Here is a 19,491-nt window from a genome sequence, read left to right as displayed (position 1 = left end):
CCAAGCCGCGGGACCGGCCTGCTTTACGGCAGTGCCTCTTCACAGGACCGGCCTTCCCCTAGTCGCCGCAGCGGCCTCCACGTGGGGAGAGCGGGCCCGGAGCAGCCGCCGCCGCCATGAGGCGGCCCAGTGAGTGCGGGCGGGCGAGCGAGCAGGCAGGACCGGGCGGGGGCAGGGGCAGGCGATGGACAGAGCCGCTAGGCCCCACGGGCGGGGAGGGAGGCCGAGGGCGCTTCCCTGTCGCGATGGAGCCTGTGAGGAGCCGTCCGTGGGGTTGGGGATACGGTGACCAGACAGCGAGTGTGAAAAATCGGGGCAGGGGGTGGGGGGTAATAGGAGCCTGTATAAGAAAAAGGCCCAAAACTCGGGACTGTCCCTGTAAAATCAGGACATCTGGTCACCCTAGTTGGGGGGGGCCCTCCGAGCTGCTGGAGGAGGGGGAGCCCCCTGCGGCGAGTGACAGCGGTTCTGCCGGGGGAGGGGGTCAGCCTTGGTTTGCCCCCTCTCTTCTGTTCTCCTCCCAGCCTAGGGCTCCAGCCCTGGAATGTGCTTCTGAGGCCTCGCTGATCCTGCAAAGACTTGGGCCCGCGCTGGGCTCCGCTTAACTTCACGTGCTCACACGTGCCTACAGCCTTTCCAGGGTCGGGGCCAAGATGGGGATCTGTGTAGAGCTGAGCGAGACTTTTTCCAACGCATAATTTTGGGGGAAGGGTCAAAATATCCCCCCCCGCCCCCCAGTGCTGCGACACTATTCGCAAATTCGGACCCAATTCAACAAATAATTTAGGCCCAGGAAAAACTGAAGATTTTTGTTTTTAATAAAAAAGTCAAAACTTTTTGTTTCAACCTTTGGTTTCTAAAATTTTGAAGCGTTTTGTTTCAAAATGGTGTTTTAAATTCAGATTTGGCCAATTTAAAAAATAAAACACAACTAGAGTGAAAAACACCCGAAAGTGACTAAATTGAAACAAAAAGCTGGGGCAAAAATTCGTTTTGAGTCAACTGAAGTATTTTTGGTCAATTTAATTTTGTTTGTGTGTGTTTTCAATTCAGCAGTTTGGGGGGGGGGGGAATGATTTTGGTTCAAATCGATTTTTCTTCTGATTTTTCAGTTCTGTCCCTGAACCAAAAAAATTGTTATTTGCCAAGCTCTGCATCTGTGGCTTCCACACTGGTGTTGCTCATAAGATTTGTATTTGGAAAGTGTATCCAGTCTACCTGATGATAACCCATATTGATATTTTCAGAGTTGAAGAAGGCTAGTAAGCGCATGACCTGCCATAAACGATATAAAATCCAGAAAAAGGTAGGTCTCAATGCCAAATTTGCTATTAAGCTTTCATATTAAAGGAACACTTGGATATATTTCAGCCCTAATAATTATAGATTATGTAAATGCATAGTTTTCATGGTGTTTACAGTTTGAGCCAGTTGCTAGTTTTTAAAGTTCAGCTCTGAATCCAAATTTGGGTGGGGGTTCGATGTAAAGTTTTGAGTGGAACCCATTTCTGTTTAAAGTATAACTAAATGTAGGTGCCCTAATGACCAAAATGCTTTTGGAGTGTGGTATTATTTCTGTTTAGCATTTATATTGCAGTAGTACTAGTAGCCAGCCAAGTTGAGGCCCAACTGTGAACCACCCATTCCATACATAACTTGTCATTTTGCTCATCAGTTTATCTAAGATATTTCTAATGCACTATGGCATCTAAGCACCTTGTATACAAATTAGGGTAGCAGTAGCTTGCCCAGAGCATCCTCATTACTCTGATATCAGCCATGCTTTTCTTTTGTATTATTTCAAAGTTGTTGGTGTTTCTTCTGTTTGAATAAAGGGGCATAAAAATAGAAAATGAATGTTGCCTGACTGCAATGTGCATTGTAATGCTAATGCTGGATGCTAATACCACAGTGTAAAGAGAGTTCACACGTAAAAATTAGGGCTGTTGATTAATCGCAGTTAACTCATGTGATTAACTAAAAAAAATTAATCGCAGTTTTAATCATACTGTTAAACAGTAAAATACCAAGTGAAATGTATTAAATATTTTTGGATGTTTTTCTACATTTAATATATTGATTTCAGTTACAACACTGAATACAAAGTGTACAATACTCGCTTTATATTATTTTTTATTACAAATATTTGCACTGTAAAAATGATAAAAGAAATAATAGTTTTCAATTAAACTAATACAGGTATTGTAGTGCAATCTCTTTATTGTGAAAGTGCAACTTGCAAATGTAGATTTTTGTTGTTGTTACATAACTGAACTCAAAAACAAAACAATGTAAAACTTTAGAGCCTCCAAGTACACTCAGTCCTACTTCTTGTTCAGCCACGCGAAGAGAAACAAGTTTGTTTACATTTATTGGATAAAATGCTGCCCGCTTCTTATTTTGTAATGTCACCTGAAAGTGAGAACAGGCATTCACATGGGACTTTTGTAGCTGGCATTGCAAGGTATTTACGTGCCAGATATGCTAAACATTTGTATGCCCCTTCATACGTCTGCCACCATTCCAGAAGACATGCTTCCATGCTGATGACGCTCTTAAAAAAATATTGCGTTAATTAAATTTGTGACTGAACTCCTTGGGGGGGAATTGTATATCTCCTGCTGTTTTATCTGTAGTCTGCGATATATTTCATGTTATACCCATCTCGGATGATGACCCAGCACATGTTGTTTGTTTTAAGAACACTTTCACTGCAGATCTGACAAAACACAAAGAAGGTCTCAATGTGAGATTTCTAAAGATAGCTGCAGCACTCAATCCAAGGTTTAAGAATCTGAAGTGCCTTCCAAAATCTGAGAGGGACCTGGTGTGAAGAATGCTTTCAAAAGTCTTAAAAGAGCAACACTCCGATGCAGAAACTACAGAATCCAAACCACCAAAAAAGAAAATCAACCTTCTGATGGTAGCATCTAACTCAGATGATGAAAATGAACGTGTATCGGTCTGCTCTGCTTTGAATTCTTATCTAGCAGAACCTGTCATCAGCATGGACCCATGTCCTCTGGAATGGTGGTTGAAGCATGAAGGGACAGATGAATCTTTAGAGCATCTGACATGTAAATATCTTGTGACGCTGACTACAACAGTGCCATGTGAACGCCTGTTCTCACTTTCAGGTGACATTGTAAACAAGAAGAGGGCAGCATTATCTTCTGCAAATGTAAACAAACTTGTTTGTCTGAGCGATTGGCTGAACAAGAAGTAGGACAAAGTGGACTTGTAGGTTCTAAAGCAGGAGTGGCCATCCTGTGGCTCTGGAGCCACATGCAGCTCTTCAGAAGTTAATGTGCGGCTCCGTGTATAGGCACCGACTCTTGGGCTGGAGCTACAGGTGCCAACTTTCCAATGTGCCGGGGGTGCTCACTGCTCAACCCCTGGCTCTGCCACAGGCCCTGCCCTCACTCCACCCCCCCCCCCCCCCCGACTCCTACACACCACAAAACAGCTAATCGGGAGGGAGGGGGAGAGGTGCTGATCGGCGGGGCTGACGGTGGGCAGGAGGCACGAGGAGCTGATGGGAGGGCTGCTGACATATTGCTGTGGCTCTTTGGAAATGTACATTGGTAAATTCTGGCTCCTTCTCAGGCTCAGGTTGGCCATCCCGTTCTAAAGTTTTACATTGTTTTTGTTCTTGAATGCAGGAGGTTTTTTTGTACATAATTCTACATTTGTAACTTCAGCTTTCATGATAAAGAAATTGCACTACAGTACTTGTACTAGGTGAATTGAAAAATACTATTTTATTTTTGTTTTTTACAGTGCAAATATTTGTAATAAAAAATAAATATAGAGTGAGCCCTGTACACTTGGTATTCTGCGTTGTAATTCAAATCAATATATTTGAAAATGTAGAAAACATCCAAAAATATTTAAATAAATGGTATTCTAATATCGTTTAACAGTGCAATTAATCGCATGATTAATTTTTTTAATCTCTTGACAGCCCTAGTAAAAATTGTTTTCTTTTTTAATGCCAAATACTTTGAAACAGAAAACCAGCAAACTGCTTTGAAATAATACAAAAACTAGGCAATACAGAACTTATTGTGAGTGGACATAGGGTTCAGCTGCAATGGGAAGTTGCTTTTAAATATAGGGAACAAATCTACATTGGCAGAGAGATGGCATAGATGACATAATAACTTAAGTCTTTGAATCTTTAACTTCTGCAGTTCAGGGTCTGCTTATTTAAGCACAGCTACCTGCTGATTCAGTCTGTAATTGAAAGCCCTTCACTCCAAACACAGAAAATCTTTATAGACATAAATATGAAGGAAGGAGAAGTGTGACGGTCTCTGCATCAAACTGGGTTTGTGACTCCAGTTCCAGATTTTGTTCTTTCTTGCCCATAGGTTCGGGAGCACAGCAGAAAACTCAGGAAAGAGGCCAAGAAACGTGGGCACAAAAAGCCCAAGAAAGATCCAGGAATTCCCAATGCTGCACCTTTTAAGGAAGAGGTTCTTCGTGAAGCTGAGCAAAGGAAGCAAAGGGTAAAATACAGTTTATAATAGAATGAAGGGGTTATGTGCATATCCCCACTTCAGGAAAACTTGATATGTGTCATGCACTATAAATAGTCTTAATAGCCATCACTTGTATGATGAAATCCTCTGTATAGGCACCTAAATATGTGTGGGCAACATTAACACTGTCTGCTAATGTGACTACCCTGCCACAGAGGGACCATCACTGACATCATTTTGAAGGTGTCGAGTGCCGATGAGAAGCACAGTTGGGAAAGTAACTGAAATACTTCCCTAATGGATTGTATTTTCTAAATGGAAAATCTACCCTAAATTCTCAATTACTGAGGGACAATCTTCACTCATTGATATATTTGCTTTCCACAACCAACTCTCTATAACTTTTCATGAGTGAGGTACCTGAATACTTGGATGCTAGTATCTAAAGTGTATTGTTAAATTTATTCACATAAATTTGGGTTATTGCTGATTCTGTACTATATGTATCTTACGACTTTTAAAACAAACGTATTTGTGGGTAATCTAAGCACTATACCCAGATGTACAAACTCTCTTTTCTTACCTACGTATTACATAATTTTGTAACATTAGCTTTAATAAAATTTTTATTTCTGTCTGTTTTGGTACCAAAGTATCTGAGTGCCTCCAAAAGTTTAATTGGCAGTAGTAATGTATCACCATTTCCATCAGGTAAAAGCACGAGTAGAAATAAGCTCCTACCAGCCAACCAGTTCCTTAAGCTCCCGCCCTTGATTTCTTAATAGTTCCAGACAAGTATCGGAGACAGATACACCAAGACTGAAAGGACCATGGAGACTGAACATCCCTTTTCCTTCAATGCGACCACTCTAGGTCAAGATTAAGACCTGAACCATACTCTTGAATGAAATCCTGGTCCCACTGATATTTTGCCATTGAATTCACTGCAAACAGGATTTCACTCCTTGTGTGGATAGAGAACTTAGCTTTCTAGGACTCTCAACCTGGCACCTTTCACTAGCATTAAAAACTGTGCAAAATATTCAAAGAATAATCCTAGGTGGCAATGTGTAGCACTTTTATAGTACTGCTCTTCATGTTTAAAGCACTTTACAAACAATCCTGATTGTAAGTGGGGAGGAATACTCTTTAGCTTATGAAATGTTGTTCTCTGTCTTGTTTTGTTGCAATTAGCTTGAAGAACTAAAACAAAAGCAGAAACTTGCTAGGCAGAAAGACCTTGAAAAGAAAAGAAAGCTACAAGCTAAAAAGAATGCTACCAAAGCAAATAAACATCCAGAGGAAAAGGTATGTATGTGTAGTATAATTCTTCTTTTTTCAAAGAGGCTAGTTGACTTGCAGCACAAGAGACAAACTTTCCATCCTCTCATAAGGCCTAATCCAGCACCCTTTTAAGTCTGTGGCAGAATTCCCATTGCTTTTGACCAACAGTAAAAACCTGGTGTAGTGATAGATCTAGTGAGGACATGAAAGTTATTATGCATTCCCTTTTAATCAAAGTATATATAGGGGTGTCAGGTTTACTGCTAACGTCAATTACAGCTTTCAGGAATATTGGTCTACATATTGCAAATATCACATCTCTCCTAGATCTGATTCCATTGAAGTTTATAGGAATGATAAATGTAATCCTCAAAGTATCATTTCTCTTAAGTAACATATATTCCCTGATTGTTGCTTTTTCATGCTATTAGAAATATTGCAGTGCTAGTTGCTTATATTGTGTAAAGACAATATTTTAATTTGTGGCTTCAGATTCTCTTCTCTCCTCCCACCCTCTTCATTCAGGAATCAACCACGAAACCAAAAGCAAAATCTAACAGTCTGCTGGATAAAAATTCAAATAAATCATTTTGCAGAGAACTTAAAAAGGTAGGAACTTTCAATAATTACTTTCTATATTTTGAGCAGCAACCCAAAAAAAATGATACTTTACTTTTCAGTTATTCAGTTAAAAGTTTTATATATTATGGACTTTGTTAGAGAACAATACACTTTTAGGGTCCCAGTGTTGTAAAGGTGCTGAGCACTCTCAACTCCCATTGAGGATGTTCAGCACTTTTGAGGACTATGCCCCTTGGGCTAAAGTCAAGGAGCATTTTACGAAAGTACTTCAGGATCATGTTCTTTATCATTAAACTCTCATTCCCAATTAACTGACATCTGCCTGCTTAAAGAAAAAGCTGAAGGGGCTTCACTTTTCTGTCCTGCAAGACAGAGGCCTACTGTACCCTTGTATTGTTAACACTGCTTTTGTGATGACAGGTTGATACTGACCCAAGTGTTAAAGAGAACTGACTGAGAAATCCAATGGGCTGTTGCCAAGAGGATGAAAAAAAATGAAAATTCTTTGATATTTGAGTTTTCTGTAAAACCCTTTTATCGTTTGAGATCACAACAGCAAAGATTTCCACACATATACTCTTCAAGATTGCCTGCTAGACCTTATTAAAAATTGAATAAAGCAAGTTTGATCAGTGCAGAAAATTGATCTGTTCTTGACCAACTGCTTTCCTCTTCATTACTGTAGAGGGAAAGAAAAATCACTCTGAAAACTCTGCCATACTGTCTTACAAATAATACAGATACAAAGAAAACAAAAGAATTTTTCAATGGTACGGCACCTTGCGTATAATCAGTTTCACAGTTTTTTCCTTCTAAAGGAAGTCTGTTTTCCCTGTTTGCGTGGGTCTTTCATACAGGAGAGAAACACATTAAAAATGGGAAAATGCAATTGTAAAACCACAAAATTGGTAGAGGACTCAGGCCTTGTCTACACTACAAAGTTATGCCGCTTTAATTAAAACCACGGTTGCATGTCCACACTAGCTCCTTTTGTCGACCGATCACATCCACACTAACAGCTCTTGCATGGACACAGTGAGCAGTGCACTGTGGGTAGCTATCCCTCTGTGCAGCTGGCAGCAGGAAGGGTGTACAATGCCTCATGGGGCATGTACAGTGTCACATGATGTAGGTTTCTCAATCCCATCCTTCCAGGGGCATCCTAGTAGATTGTCAGCTGCTTTTTCAACTGAAGAGTGGGGAGAGGCAGAGGAGAGTGGTGTGTCTGGGGCAGGAGAGACAGCAGGCTGACAGACCTATTCTGAGGTAGGGGGAGGGGGATCAGCTCTGCTCAGCATAGCAGTCTCTCCCAAAGCAGCCTGCTCAGCTTGCCTGCCTGTGGTTCTGTGATTCCCTCCGAGTTCTCCCATTGCCTCCTCAGCTGCCAGGAGTGGTATCCTGAGCAGCTCCGGTGCTGAGGAATGTCAAAGCAGCACAGCAATCAGTGTCATCTCTCCTCCACCCCTCCCGCCTGCCCCAGTGTTCCTAGTGCAGGGCAGAACTGGAGCATTCCATGCTAACTATTTGCTCTTTGTTCCCCAAAGGGAGCAGCATGCTCAACTCTCAGATACTTCCCAGAGCTTTGAAGGGGAGTGGGGGTGCATGCCAGTGCAGGACAGCAGAGATCAAAACAGTGAGCAGAGTGGTCAGGGCAGGCATGGTGGGATACTGGTGGAAGCAATGTCTACACTGACACTTTGTCGCTTTAACTTTGCCGCAAAAAGCTTTATGTCTCTCGTTGAGGTGGTTTTATTTTGTCGGGAAAGCAGCAGAGTTTTGCCGCCAAAAGTAGCTTTGTAGTGTGTACACCTCCCGTGTTTTGTTGGCAAAACTTTGTAGTGTAGACAAGGCTTCAGACAAATTGAAACTACTTTTAAGTAATTCTGGAATTAACTCAGAGTTAAGCTAATTGTGTCCCTTTAATTATTGAAACCTTGTTAGAACAGGCATCCTTGCTAACTTTTAACTGAAGGAGATTTGTTGGATTTAAAGATGACAAACTGTCTCAACCTTTACACCCAGATTTCTGCATTGTATGCTCTGTGTGGTGGTGTGTTTCTTCCTTGTACAATGCTAAGAGTTAAGGAGTCAAACAGTAACTAAATTTGTTTTCCTGTGTTGTCTTAAAATAAACCGCAAAAATGTAAGTTGACTTTTTATATAATAGGGAGCTCACTTACTGGTCATTCTTTAAAATGAAAATTTCACTGTAATGAGAGAACAGTACTGATGATTTCAGAGATGTTTCCTGTAATGCTGTTTTCTAATCCTGTGGCTGGGAACGTGTCTTCTCTATTCCATTTCAGGTGATTGAGGCTTCAGATATAGTCCTGCAGGTCTTAGATGCCAGAGATCCCCTGGGCTGTCGGTGCTCCCAGGTGGAGCAAATCATTACTCAGTCTGGAGGAAACAAAAAGCTATTATTGGTGTTAAACAAAATCGGTAAGTGAAAATCTGTTTTGTGCAGATATTTAGTCACTCATAGGGTTCTGTGTTAGAATATGAGCTATGAGGAAGATATTAAGGCAGTCTGAGATATCACTGATGACTAAGATCCAACTCTGAGCTCGCTGTCTTGTTGAAGGGATTACACTTTCCTATTTTTGTATGTTCTCTCATCTCTTGCTGTGTGACAAGATCCACACAAACAGGTGAAACTGACTACTGAATGTTTGTTTTTTAATGGTGCATCTGTTCACTTAATCAAGAGCAAAAAGATTCAGTGTTAAGGATAGAGTAGCCTTCTCAGCTACTGTGTGGAACAAAAGCTCTTAAAACTATACATGATATTAAAGATTGAATCTAATGGCTGAAAACAGCAAGCAATTCTTTAGATCCCAAGCTAAGTAAATTCCATACAGTGACACTTGAGTTCATTAGAGTGAAAGGTCTGTATTCCTTTCCAGATCTGGTACCAAGGGAGAACTTGGAGAAATGGTTACATTATTTGAAGAATGAGTTTCCAACGGTTGCTTTTAAATCCTCAATGCAGCTGAAGGACAGAAGCGTGGTAAGAGCACTGCTGTCTCTCTCTTGTATAAGACTGAATCATATGTGTGTCGCTGGGTTGAAACATGATGAAAAGCAAGGACTCTTGACATGAAGATGAAGATTGCAAGATCCAACTCTGATTTCTCCCAGTTAAAACACAAAGTTTTACTTATCTCTGGGGTGTGTTTTTATGGCCGACTGGCTGTGCTCCTGCAACTGATACTTTTGGCTTGGCGGAATAGTGATGAGCAATCTTAGAACTTTTCTGCTTGGGCTGGGGAAACTTCACAGTTGTTGGTGAATTCTTGCTTCAGTACTGCACACTACTAATTATGACTAGAAAATTGCATTGAGGCAAGGCAACATACTAAGGATTTGTACTGAAAGACACACCCATCAATGGAATCGGCATTGAATGAATGAGGAAGTCCTGAAATCTAAGGTCTTGTCTACAGGAGACCATTGCACTGGTTTAAGTTTAATGTTTTTAAACCAATTTAGTTAAACTTATTTAAGCCTCTGAGTGAACACTTATTTCCATCCCAAGCCTGTACATTACTAAGAGTGGTATTTGGAATTATTTCATGAAGAGTTGGGGTAATGGAGGAGTCTCCTCCCCACTGCCCATCTCCCATTGGAGTATAATACACATCTTTTGATTCTTGCATGCATTAATTTAAGACCCTAATAATATTTGTGTAACATTTTTCATTAGAGAGACTTAAAGTGCTTTGCAAACGCACCCTAATCTTCACTGCGCCACAGTGAAATAGATAAGCATCATCTGCATGTTGAAAGTGCAGGAATTCAGGCACAGAGATTGTGGAGCCCTTAGATTAATAAACAATTGCTCATGCAAGTAGTCCCATTGAAATCAGTGGGATTACTTGAATGACTGTTCAGCAAAGTGAATAAGGGCTCCACCCCATTCTGGCTTTAAGTGACTTTCCCAACATCATAAAGTGATACTTCAGCACAGCCAGGAATGGAAGCACAAGTCCCATTAATCAGTTCACATTGCTAGATGCATGGTCTCCTGTAATATTTTGAAGGACTGCCTTTCTTACTGCCCGTCAGATCAGATGCACTTTAATTGGTATCTCATCAAGTCCCTTCTAATTGGAAGAAAGATGCTGTAAAGGCCATCCAATAGAAGGTATTAGTGGGTATATAGGAGTAAAATGTACATTTAGATTCATATTTAACATCCCAAACACATACAGTTAAAATGGGCCCATCCTATGTTTTTACCTTTTTGAATTTTATAGCAGGAGAAGAAGCTCACAAAGAAAAGAGCTCGCATTGACTTGTCAAGAGGCAGCATGTGTTTTGGAAGTGAGTGTCTTTTGAAGCTTCTTCGAGATCACTGCAGGACTCAAGACACAGCCATTCAAGTTGGGGTGATAGGTAAGGTGTATTTTTTTTTTTTCTTCTCCTTACAAAGAAACTATGCAGTATAACACAAGCTGGGTGATATAACACAATCAGTGACTGCTTTCTCACATCTCAGGCTTTGAAATACTTTGGCCTTTCACTGAACATTCTTAGGTTTGACATGGGACTTGGTATAGCTGCACCCAGTGTTGCCTCTTCCACTTCCTACCCATCAGAGGTAGCTCTCCTATTTGTGTCTAACATTAGTGACCAACTGATGATTGAATATGTGACCAGTCTGGCTATGGGAAGCACAAAAAATCTGACGCTAGTTAATGTACCAGATTGAGTGTTAAACCAAGTCATGTAGCTCTTCTCAACCAGCACTGCCTCTTTTTACACTAGATAGGTCCTTGCTGTAATTTTTTTATTTAATTGATGTCACTTTTCTTGTCCTTTTTATTACTAGAGTGAGAAATGAGGATATATACTTTGTCTGACTGTTACAATGAAGACTTCAGATCCAACTCTGATCTCACTCTGACTACATGTATTAAAGCCAGTAGTTCTGGTCTAATTTACATGGACTAGGGTTTCTTGTTTAACTATTTAAAGTTTTTTTACCATTTGTTTGTGTTTTTCTTCAGGCTTCCCTAATGTGGGGAAGAGCAGTATAATCAATAGTCTGAAGGAGATGCGTGCCTGTAATGTGGGGCCAATTAGAGGCGTTACCAAGTAAGTTTAGTTTGACAAAATCATTGGTTTTGTAGTTATGTTCTGATTACGTACATTTCCTAGCTGTTTCAATTGGCTAGAGCATTCTCCACTGCCTGTTCTGATCAGTCAGTGTAACTGAGCACCGCTCCCTAAACAGCTGCTGCATTTCAGTGGTGGACAAAGTATGCCCCTATATGTAGTTTTTAAAGTGTAGTAGGATCTCTGTGTGAAAGGGTCAGCTTACTTCTTGGCGCCTCCTTGTGGCTGGGTGTGGTATAGCAACGCTATCCCTTAGCGTCTGCTGCCTCTGGCTGCTCCGCCTCTTGAGTGGCCTGTACCTCTTCCTGTGATGTGGCCCTCTGGCCAGGTCACTTTCAAGTCTCTCCCTTTTTGGGGGGTAATCCATAAACAAAAAGCAAGGAGAATTAACACAAACAAGAGTTAGTAACAGAGGAAGGAACGCCTCCCTCTCAGGGTGTATCAGGATCAGGCCCTCCCCTCAGGGAGAGTCCTTCAGGCAGTGGATGTCAGGACAGATACTGTCTTTCTTCAGCCCTATCCTCAGGAGCTGAGAGTTGCAGCTCTGCTCTCTTCCCTGGGCTGCCCACAAGTGAGCTGTTCTGCTCCCTTTTAACTCTCCTCCAGCCTGTGCATCTCTTGCAGGTGTGGCTGACTGATCCCAGAGCAACTCCTTAACCCCTTGTTGCCCAGTGTGGAGTTTGTATACCCCATCACACTCAGGATTAAAGGCACTATATGCATTGTGAGTTGTTGTTAAAGAAAACTTGTTCTTGAAGAATCACGTCTGAGCCTACTTTGCTGGGAGTCAAGATTTTTTCCATGCCACATCCCATTGGCAGTCCAAGGAGTTAATTGGAGTCTAACATCTTTTATTTTCAATTCTAGAATACTGTCAATTTTTGTATTAATTTTGAGATAAATGCCTTGTCTCTAGACACAACCAATGCTCCTAAATCTGATTTAAAACAGGGGCTTGTCCAGTGAGTCCAAGGATAAGCTCTGATTATTTTATTGGGAAAGGTTAGACACTGTGCAGATTAAATAGGTGCCCCACCCAAGTCACTCTCAATGAATCACTTACACAGCCATGAATAGAACCTTGGGGTTTCAAGACCTTGCCTCTTCCTCTAATCACAAAGCTACTTTTCTTTAGGTTTCCAGCGTACACGAAGCACATGATGATGCATTGGAACTGACTTTGCATGAGGAGTTTCTATTCAATCCAACACTGAGCTTCATGTTTTGCTTTAGCAGATGTTTCGTGCTGGTTGATTTATGTTGACTTACTGACAGGATGCATTTCTTCTCTCAAAGGTGCATGCAGACAGTCCATATTGACAAACAAATCAAGATGATAGACAGCCCAAGCATCATTGCAGCTCCGTCCAACTCTGCTCTTGCTCTGGCTTTGAGGAGCACCACAGATATTGAAGAATCAGGAAAATTATTAGATGCAGTAAATGCTATTCTGAAGCACTGCAGTAAACAGCAAGTAAGTTCTTGCATGGCTCCGCTACCTTTCTTATCTCATCCCGATGCATCTAGGTCCTGCATACCTTTATTGCTCCAACAGAAGGTGATCTTGCTTTCTGGCCTGCAAGGTTAGCTTTTGTAAAGCATGTGATCTACTGAAAGTCGAATGCATGAGGTCCCTCAGATGGGAAGCTTCATTGACACACAGAACCAACCTACTTGTGCTATATCTATGACACAAAATCTAACTCTTAATTTGGCAGACAGGTAAAATGCACCAGATCCTCTCTGCCAGTTGCCTCTTTCCCAGTGACTCTTCTGACACAGTACATTTTTATAATTAATTTGATGGAATATAATTAACTTAGTCACATCGTTTTATTAGCAGAGTGAGAAATGAGGATAAACTCAGTGTCTTACTGTTACAGTGAAGACATCAGATCCAACTCTGATCTCATTCTGAATGTTCAATGCTTTAAAGCCAATACCGATCTAATTCCCACTGAAGTCTACAGAGTTAGGTCTCCGTGGACCGCCATTGCTGTTTCCTGGGAGAGGTGAGAAAACTATACATGGATCAATTGGAAAAAGAACACTGATACCCCTTTCTGTGGCAGCTGCATTTGCTAATGGAGTAGCTACTCTTGCTCTGTAATGTGTGGTGCCAAAAGTAAAAGAAACAAAGGACTTCCCCAACCATGTCTCCTCCTCCTTCCTTCTCTTTCTGTACACGCCTCCTTAGTAGGAACGAGTCTTAAAACAATTTGATTTGTACTTTTATTCCTAAAATCATGAGAGAACTAAATGGACCAGATTCTTAATGAACCCTTGTCCATGTTGTTTTCTTGTTTCAGATGATGCTGTACTACAACATCCCAGACTTCAGAAACTCTGTGGAGTTTTTAACTTTACTTGCACAGAAAAGGGGAATGCTGAAAAAGGGAGGTGTCCCTGACACAGAGAGTGCAGCTAAATTACTACTTTATGACTGGACAGGGTAAGGATGTTTTGTTTTTGTTTCAGTATATGAACCTCTTTCACACTAAAACCAATCATTTTACAACAGTGTCACCAGAAGCTTTGGCTACTAACAAATGACAGGAGAGGTTTAATTAAGTTGCTCTCTTCATCCTGCTTCAGCATACTACACCAAAGGGGTCATTGGTTGAACTTGCTTGACAGCAGAGCTACAGAGTGGGATGGAGAATGAGCTGCTATTTAATTAATCTTTGGAACTTGCTTAAGAAAATGAGTCAAGGTCCCTGTGTACACGGATCTACAGCAAGTTTGCTGAACTCTGCCACAGCACAGTTTCAGCCCAGTTTTTCCATGGGAGTTTTGTCCTTCCTTTGAACCACTGAGTCCATATAGTCCTCTTCCATAGGTATGTGATGACGACAGGGGGCACTACTACCCTGAAATGGATCTTTACTGGCTCCATGTGGAGCAGATTACTGTCATGCCAGTGAAAAAGGTCCACAGTAATTATCTGCAATACATAGCAATTTATTGAGAAGGAATTACACAAGCGGTAAAGGGTTATATTGAGCACACAACTCCTGTGTTAGACATTAAGAGCTATGCATTCCTCTTAACGAGTCTCTTTCACAAACATACACAAACAGACCCTGTGCTAGCCTCATGCAGTTCCTGCTTGGCAAACAGAGAAGGTAGTTACCAATTTTATCAACAGCTTCTTCCCTCCTGGTCTGTTCTTCTCAGCCCTCTGGTCTGCCTCAGATTCCCTCAAGGCAAGGCCTTGGTTGTCTTGAGACCCCTCTGGTTCACAGTCTTACTCAAGCCCACGGAGCAGAGTTTTGGCTACTCTGTCTAGCTGCATTGCTTCTTCAAGTGTCAATTAAGGAATTACAGCCAACAGTAATTTACTTTGCTTGATTCTTATACTCTTTTTTTCCCCTCAAGAGTCACATGTCTTAAAAGCATGCCCAGTGGGCGTGTGGTTACTAATTTTTACCTAATTAGTGTTTTAGAAGGGGCTGGGTGTGGTAGTACTGAATGAAGATCACCCCACGTTTACTCACTCATCTATCATTCACTCTGGCTCTTTGCGTGATGTCCTTGCTGTAAGGTCACTAGAACCAGGTTGACCTTTGCTCCATGCTGGAACTTTATACATGTGATATTTACTTTTGCCAACCAGTAGGTTCAGTATCATTCGTACATCCAGACTTTGCCAGTCCTTTATCAAATTTGCTTCTGCTTAAGGGGAACCTGCTCCCAGGATCCTCTGCAGCCATTCAGCCATGTTTAAGTCATGTCACGTTATGCTCACACCATTCATTCAGTATGGCCACACCAATTTGGCACCGTCCCAACAGCATGGATGGACCATTTGGTCTGTTCGGATTTATAGTTGTTCCCATATTGCTTAGAGTTTAGCTAAATAATAGTGTTGAGATTTTATAGCTAGTGGGCTGATGTGGTCTGCACTGACATGTCAGGAAAAACAGGTGTAATGCCTCTTTCCCCCTCTAGAGAGTGGCAAGAACTTAATATTGATATACAATATGTAAGATTATATAGTCAGAATTTTTCTGTTGAAGTTCACATGTAAGTAGTTACAAAAGTCTTATGTTGAGAAATGTGGGAAGAGAAATCACTTCTTGGGGTTTTTTTGTTTTTTGTTTTGTTTTTTTAAACACTGAGGTGCCTTTAAACATGTTGCTGGTTTTAGTTAGTGGGTTGTCAAATCCATTTTAATTCCAGTATTTTCTTTGTCCAGCGCCAAAATTAGTTACCATTCATTGCTTCCTGCATCACGGAGTCTGTCACCACACCTCACCAAGGAGGTAGTAGCGGAAATGCAGCAGGGTTTTAACTTAGAGGAGCTGGCAAAGGATAATATGAACACTATTAAAGGTGAGACTCATCTTTGTACTGCACTACCACTGTTATGGTGGGTATGGTTTTAGCACACAGCTCTCAAATAAGAGCCCTGTTTTAGAGACACATGATGTAGCTGTAACCTGTATTGCACAGTCATTACTTGATCAGTCCTTTTGTTTCTACTAATCTGCATGAAACCTTTTTTTTGAGTGCTTGAATCCTGCTTTCTTTATACAGCCCTTCCCCTCAAATTCCTTATTTTGCCAAGTAGTATTTTAACCAGAGTAAATCATATGCTGAAATCCAAAGCCTTCACTACATAGCTGCCTTCTCTGTAGTATGTATTATGGGGAAAGTTGCTTCCTTGGAGAATTCCTTCTCACTGGCACTGTTTCTCTATGGATTTTTTTTTTTTTTTTTAAGGGGGTGGTGATATGTGGCTATCCTTGCCTGGCCCTGCCCTGAAAGACATAACCACCCTGTGAGTCCTCTGCATTCCCTGAAACTTCAGTCTGGGGCCCTTCTTATAAGCCTTATGGGTATGCAGTCCCCTCTTCTGGGCAGCTTCCAGTGCTGGTTCCAGAATTCATGTTCCTGTAAGATTGAAATAGCTGTGGTGTTTGCACCTCCTCTTCAAGACTGTCTGTGTCTAATAATACACATATATAATGCTTCAGATTAAGATTGGGATGTATCCCCTTCATTGTAAAATTCTAGAGTCCATGCTGCTGCCAGTTTTAATAAGCATGTTAAAGTTAACTAAATATTTTGAGTAAGGCTGATCTAGTGGCTAGAGTACAAGACATGGAATCAATTTTTTTTCCCAACTATGCTACTGATTCACTCCAGATCCCTGGATAAATCATTTAATCTATCTGCTTGAATTTCTCCCATCTTGAAAAGAGGAGGAAATGGCATAAGGTATTTTAACTACCAGAAACTGCCCATACAAATAGATTCTTAGTTTGTCAGACTGCTATATTGTTAACTGATTGGTGACCATAGCTGTATCCTAAGGTCAGTTCAGAACTTGGATCCTCACTGCCACACTTAAAATTTATTTTCTTTCCTGTGGGGGATGGGAAGTTGATTCACCCCTTGGGAAATGGATACCCATATATATCTGTTCATTACATCTAGGTCCATCTGTTAACGTTATTAACAGAGGTGTCCAATATCTTTCACAGCTGTAAAATATCCCAATCCGGCAAGCAGTATTGTTTTCCAGTCTTCTGGCTTGACAAATGGGACAATAGAAGAGAATGAACTAACTGAGGGAATATCAGAACTGGAGAACATAGAAACAAGTGAAGAAGGGGAGGAATTAACTGAAGATGACCAGGACACGGATGAGGAAGAGGAACTCATTGAAGAGGCAAGATGGAGCTGATAAAAACCAATCAGTATCATGGCTTGTAAATGGAGAGGGTATCCACTGTAGAGGTGGCAGGGGAAATCTCTCCCCCTGGAGAGTCGGTTAGCCTGATTACAAAAAGGGGAGAAATAGAGAACTTCATTGTTATGCTCAGGAAAGTGACTGCCTAAAAATGACACTGTCTTACTCAGACCTGTGCCTTGTGTCTGAGTCCTGTCTTCATTTTAGTGTAAATTTTTATGGGATTTTTTTTTTAAACCAATTGTGTCTTTACATCTGCAGCGGTAACAGCTCTGGAAAAGTGAGCTGGATTTTATTCTGGCTCATGCATCTGCCAAATTGTTAATTGTCAGCTGTGGAATTCTCAGAAGCACATCATGGTGCAGGAGCCAGATAGCATAAATTTGTGGCACTGAGTGAATCTGCTACAGAATCATTGAGCAACAACCTTGGAACTTCATAAAGTTTATTTTTGTAGTCACTTTTTAAAGCACTGAACAAAAGCTACTCAAAATGAATATAAAATTCTTCATCTTCAACTAACTTCTAGCTCCACTCGTCACATGAGGAAATCAAAACATTTTCTTTTAAGCAGTTTCTTCTCTGGTAAAGTCTCCAAACACATCTCTGCTTACACTGGGAGAATGAATTTGGTGTGTTATCCCTGCGCCTTCCTGAAATACTGGTTTATGGCAGTTTATCTGGCTTTAAATTCAAAGCGTGGCCATGAAATGGTGCAACCTATAGCAGCTTTGGTGTGTTAAACCTTCCCATGCTGATAAGAAAGACAGGTTTTGTTAAAGTGCTCAAAATATAGGAAATCTGACCATATTGCACCTGACAAACAGTGGTTGAGCTGAAGTGTTCCTAAAACATAGTAAGAACTGATATGGGTTGGTATTTATAAAGTAGAGTAACTAGGCAACTCTTTAATAAGTTGCAAGCTGTAACTGGTTTCCTATTTGTAGGAATTAATGATATGTAATTCTGGAGCAAGTAGGTTTGATTTCCCAGCTCTGCTGTGCCAGTGTAGTATGCTAAAATATGCACCTGTGAATGTTTGAGCATGTAACAGATGGAAAAAATCCTATTCATCATTTCATTGGGAAAGAAGCTTACTGCTTTCCCCTACTTGGTTTAAATGCTAATTCTCACAGTGTGACTCCAGTGATCCTTGCTGAACTGTAATGTCATGTCTAATAATTCTGCATATGTTACTTGCCTACCATGAAGAATTTACATCTAAATGTTTAAAAAGAAGCTGGGAGGTCAAAGGTGAAGCCCAGTAGGATTGAGCAGTGCACTGTAGCATAAGTTTTACTAGTTTAAGGATTGTTTTTTCTTTTAAAGATTCAGTGCCTTTGCGGTAATGGAGCTGGAAATGGTTAGAACAGCACATGCTTTAGCTGTACAGTCTATATAAAATATTTTTAAACACTTAATAAAACTCTTTGAAATGGGAATTGGAATCCATACACCTGCTGATCAGTCACTGAAACTATATAAGGAGTACCAGTTCTGTGGGAATGGTATATCTGCTACAGTAGTCTCCCTTATAAAGGGAAGTTTATTCCTACTGCTGACTGAATAAACTGATAGCAATAATACCTGTAACTTTGTTTTAGGAAAGCGACGTTCAGACAAGCAGCAAAACAAACCCTGCAAAACTGAGTGTGGAAGATGAAAGCTTAGAAAAGCAACCAGCAGGTATGTATTTAAAGCCAGTGACTTAAGTAATAAATACATCATTCTCTGTAGCAGTGGTAATCTAGTATTGATTTCAGTCTAACAGATTCTCTCTCCTGAAGGTGAACAGTCCCCTACTTTATCATTCAACTTGGATAAGACAGCTGATCAGGATGATGCTTATGATTTTAATACAGATTATGTGTAAAGACAGAAAAAATGCACTCAAAGGCCTAATTTTGAGAAGGGCATTGCCAACTTTTTAAGTAGCTATAAAACACACTCTATGTTGACCTCTTTCAGTCCTATGGACCTTGCTTGCAAGAGGCTGCTGCAAAGACCCAATATCTCTGATGTGAAATATTACAGAGAATACAACTTAACATTGTTTGAAAGTCATGTGTTTCTAGAACAGTGTATACTTCAGCTTTGTAAATTTTGTAGTTCTCTAAACTTCTGTAAAAAGATTTTATTAAATGAATCTTAAGGACCAGGTAGCCTCTGAGTCTTATATGTGCTATAGGAAAAAAGTGTTTCAGAAGAAGTTACAAAATGGAAAACAGTGAGTAACTATAAGATAAGTGTTAAAGTTGACACAGTATAAACTATGAAATTGCAGATATTGTTTTCACCTTCAGTCCATTCAGATCAAATACC

General features: G+C 40.7%; 1 protein-coding gene and 5 non-coding genes across 7 annotated transcripts; all 6 read left to right on the top strand.

Annotated features, from left to right (window-relative positions):
• Nucleotides 1-11: 11 nt before the first annotated feature.
• On the top strand, nt 12-19,325 carry GNL3 (G protein nucleolar 3). Of its 2 annotated transcripts, XM_077822191.1 has the most exons (15): nt 12-129; nt 1,248-1,306; nt 4,374-4,511; nt 5,679-5,792; nt 6,294-6,377; nt 8,657-8,792; nt 9,257-9,360; nt 10,610-10,748; nt 11,363-11,450; nt 12,768-12,945; nt 13,781-13,923; nt 15,670-15,806; nt 16,961-17,148; nt 18,774-18,855; nt 18,957-19,325. In XM_077822191.1, the coding sequence occupies exons 1-15, from the start codon at nt 117-119 to the stop codon at nt 19,040-19,042; spliced, it is 1,689 nt and encodes a 562-aa protein (XP_077678317.1). In that variant the 5' UTR covers nt 12-116; the 3' UTR covers nt 19,043-19,325. The 2 variants fall into 2 exon arrangements, with proteins under 2 accessions (XP_077678317.1, XP_077678318.1); XM_077822192.1 differs by lacking the exon at nt 16,961-17,148.
• LOC144268516 (small nucleolar RNA SNORD19) lies at nt 8,854-8,925 on the top strand. The gene has a single exon (XR_013346775.1). It is a non-coding gene; the product is annotated as a small nucleolar RNA SNORD19 (small nucleolar RNA).
• LOC144268523 (small nucleolar RNA SNORD19B) lies at nt 9,412-9,493 on the top strand. Its single transcript, XR_013346781.1, has one exon. It is a non-coding gene; the product is annotated as a small nucleolar RNA SNORD19B (small nucleolar RNA).
• LOC144268517 (small nucleolar RNA SNORD19) lies at nt 11,188-11,261 on the top strand. Its single transcript, XR_013346776.1, has one exon. It is a non-coding gene; the product is annotated as a small nucleolar RNA SNORD19 (small nucleolar RNA).
• LOC144268519 (small nucleolar RNA SNORD69) lies at nt 12,617-12,695 on the top strand. The gene has a single exon (XR_013346778.1). It is a non-coding gene; the product is annotated as a small nucleolar RNA SNORD69 (small nucleolar RNA).
• Nucleotides 13,318-13,391, top strand: LOC144268518 (small nucleolar RNA SNORD19). Its single transcript, XR_013346777.1, has one exon. It is a non-coding gene; the product is annotated as a small nucleolar RNA SNORD19 (small nucleolar RNA).
• Nucleotides 19,326-19,491: the final 166 nt, after the last annotated feature.

Source organism: Eretmochelys imbricata, chromosome 7, assembly GCF_965152235.1.
Source record: "Eretmochelys imbricata isolate rEreImb1 chromosome 7, rEreImb1.hap1, whole genome shotgun sequence".
Taxonomy (NCBI): Eukaryota; Metazoa; Chordata; order Testudines; family Cheloniidae; genus Eretmochelys; species Eretmochelys imbricata.
The sequence above is the reverse complement of the archived record's forward strand: the minus strand, read 5'-3'. Positions and strand labels throughout refer to the sequence as shown.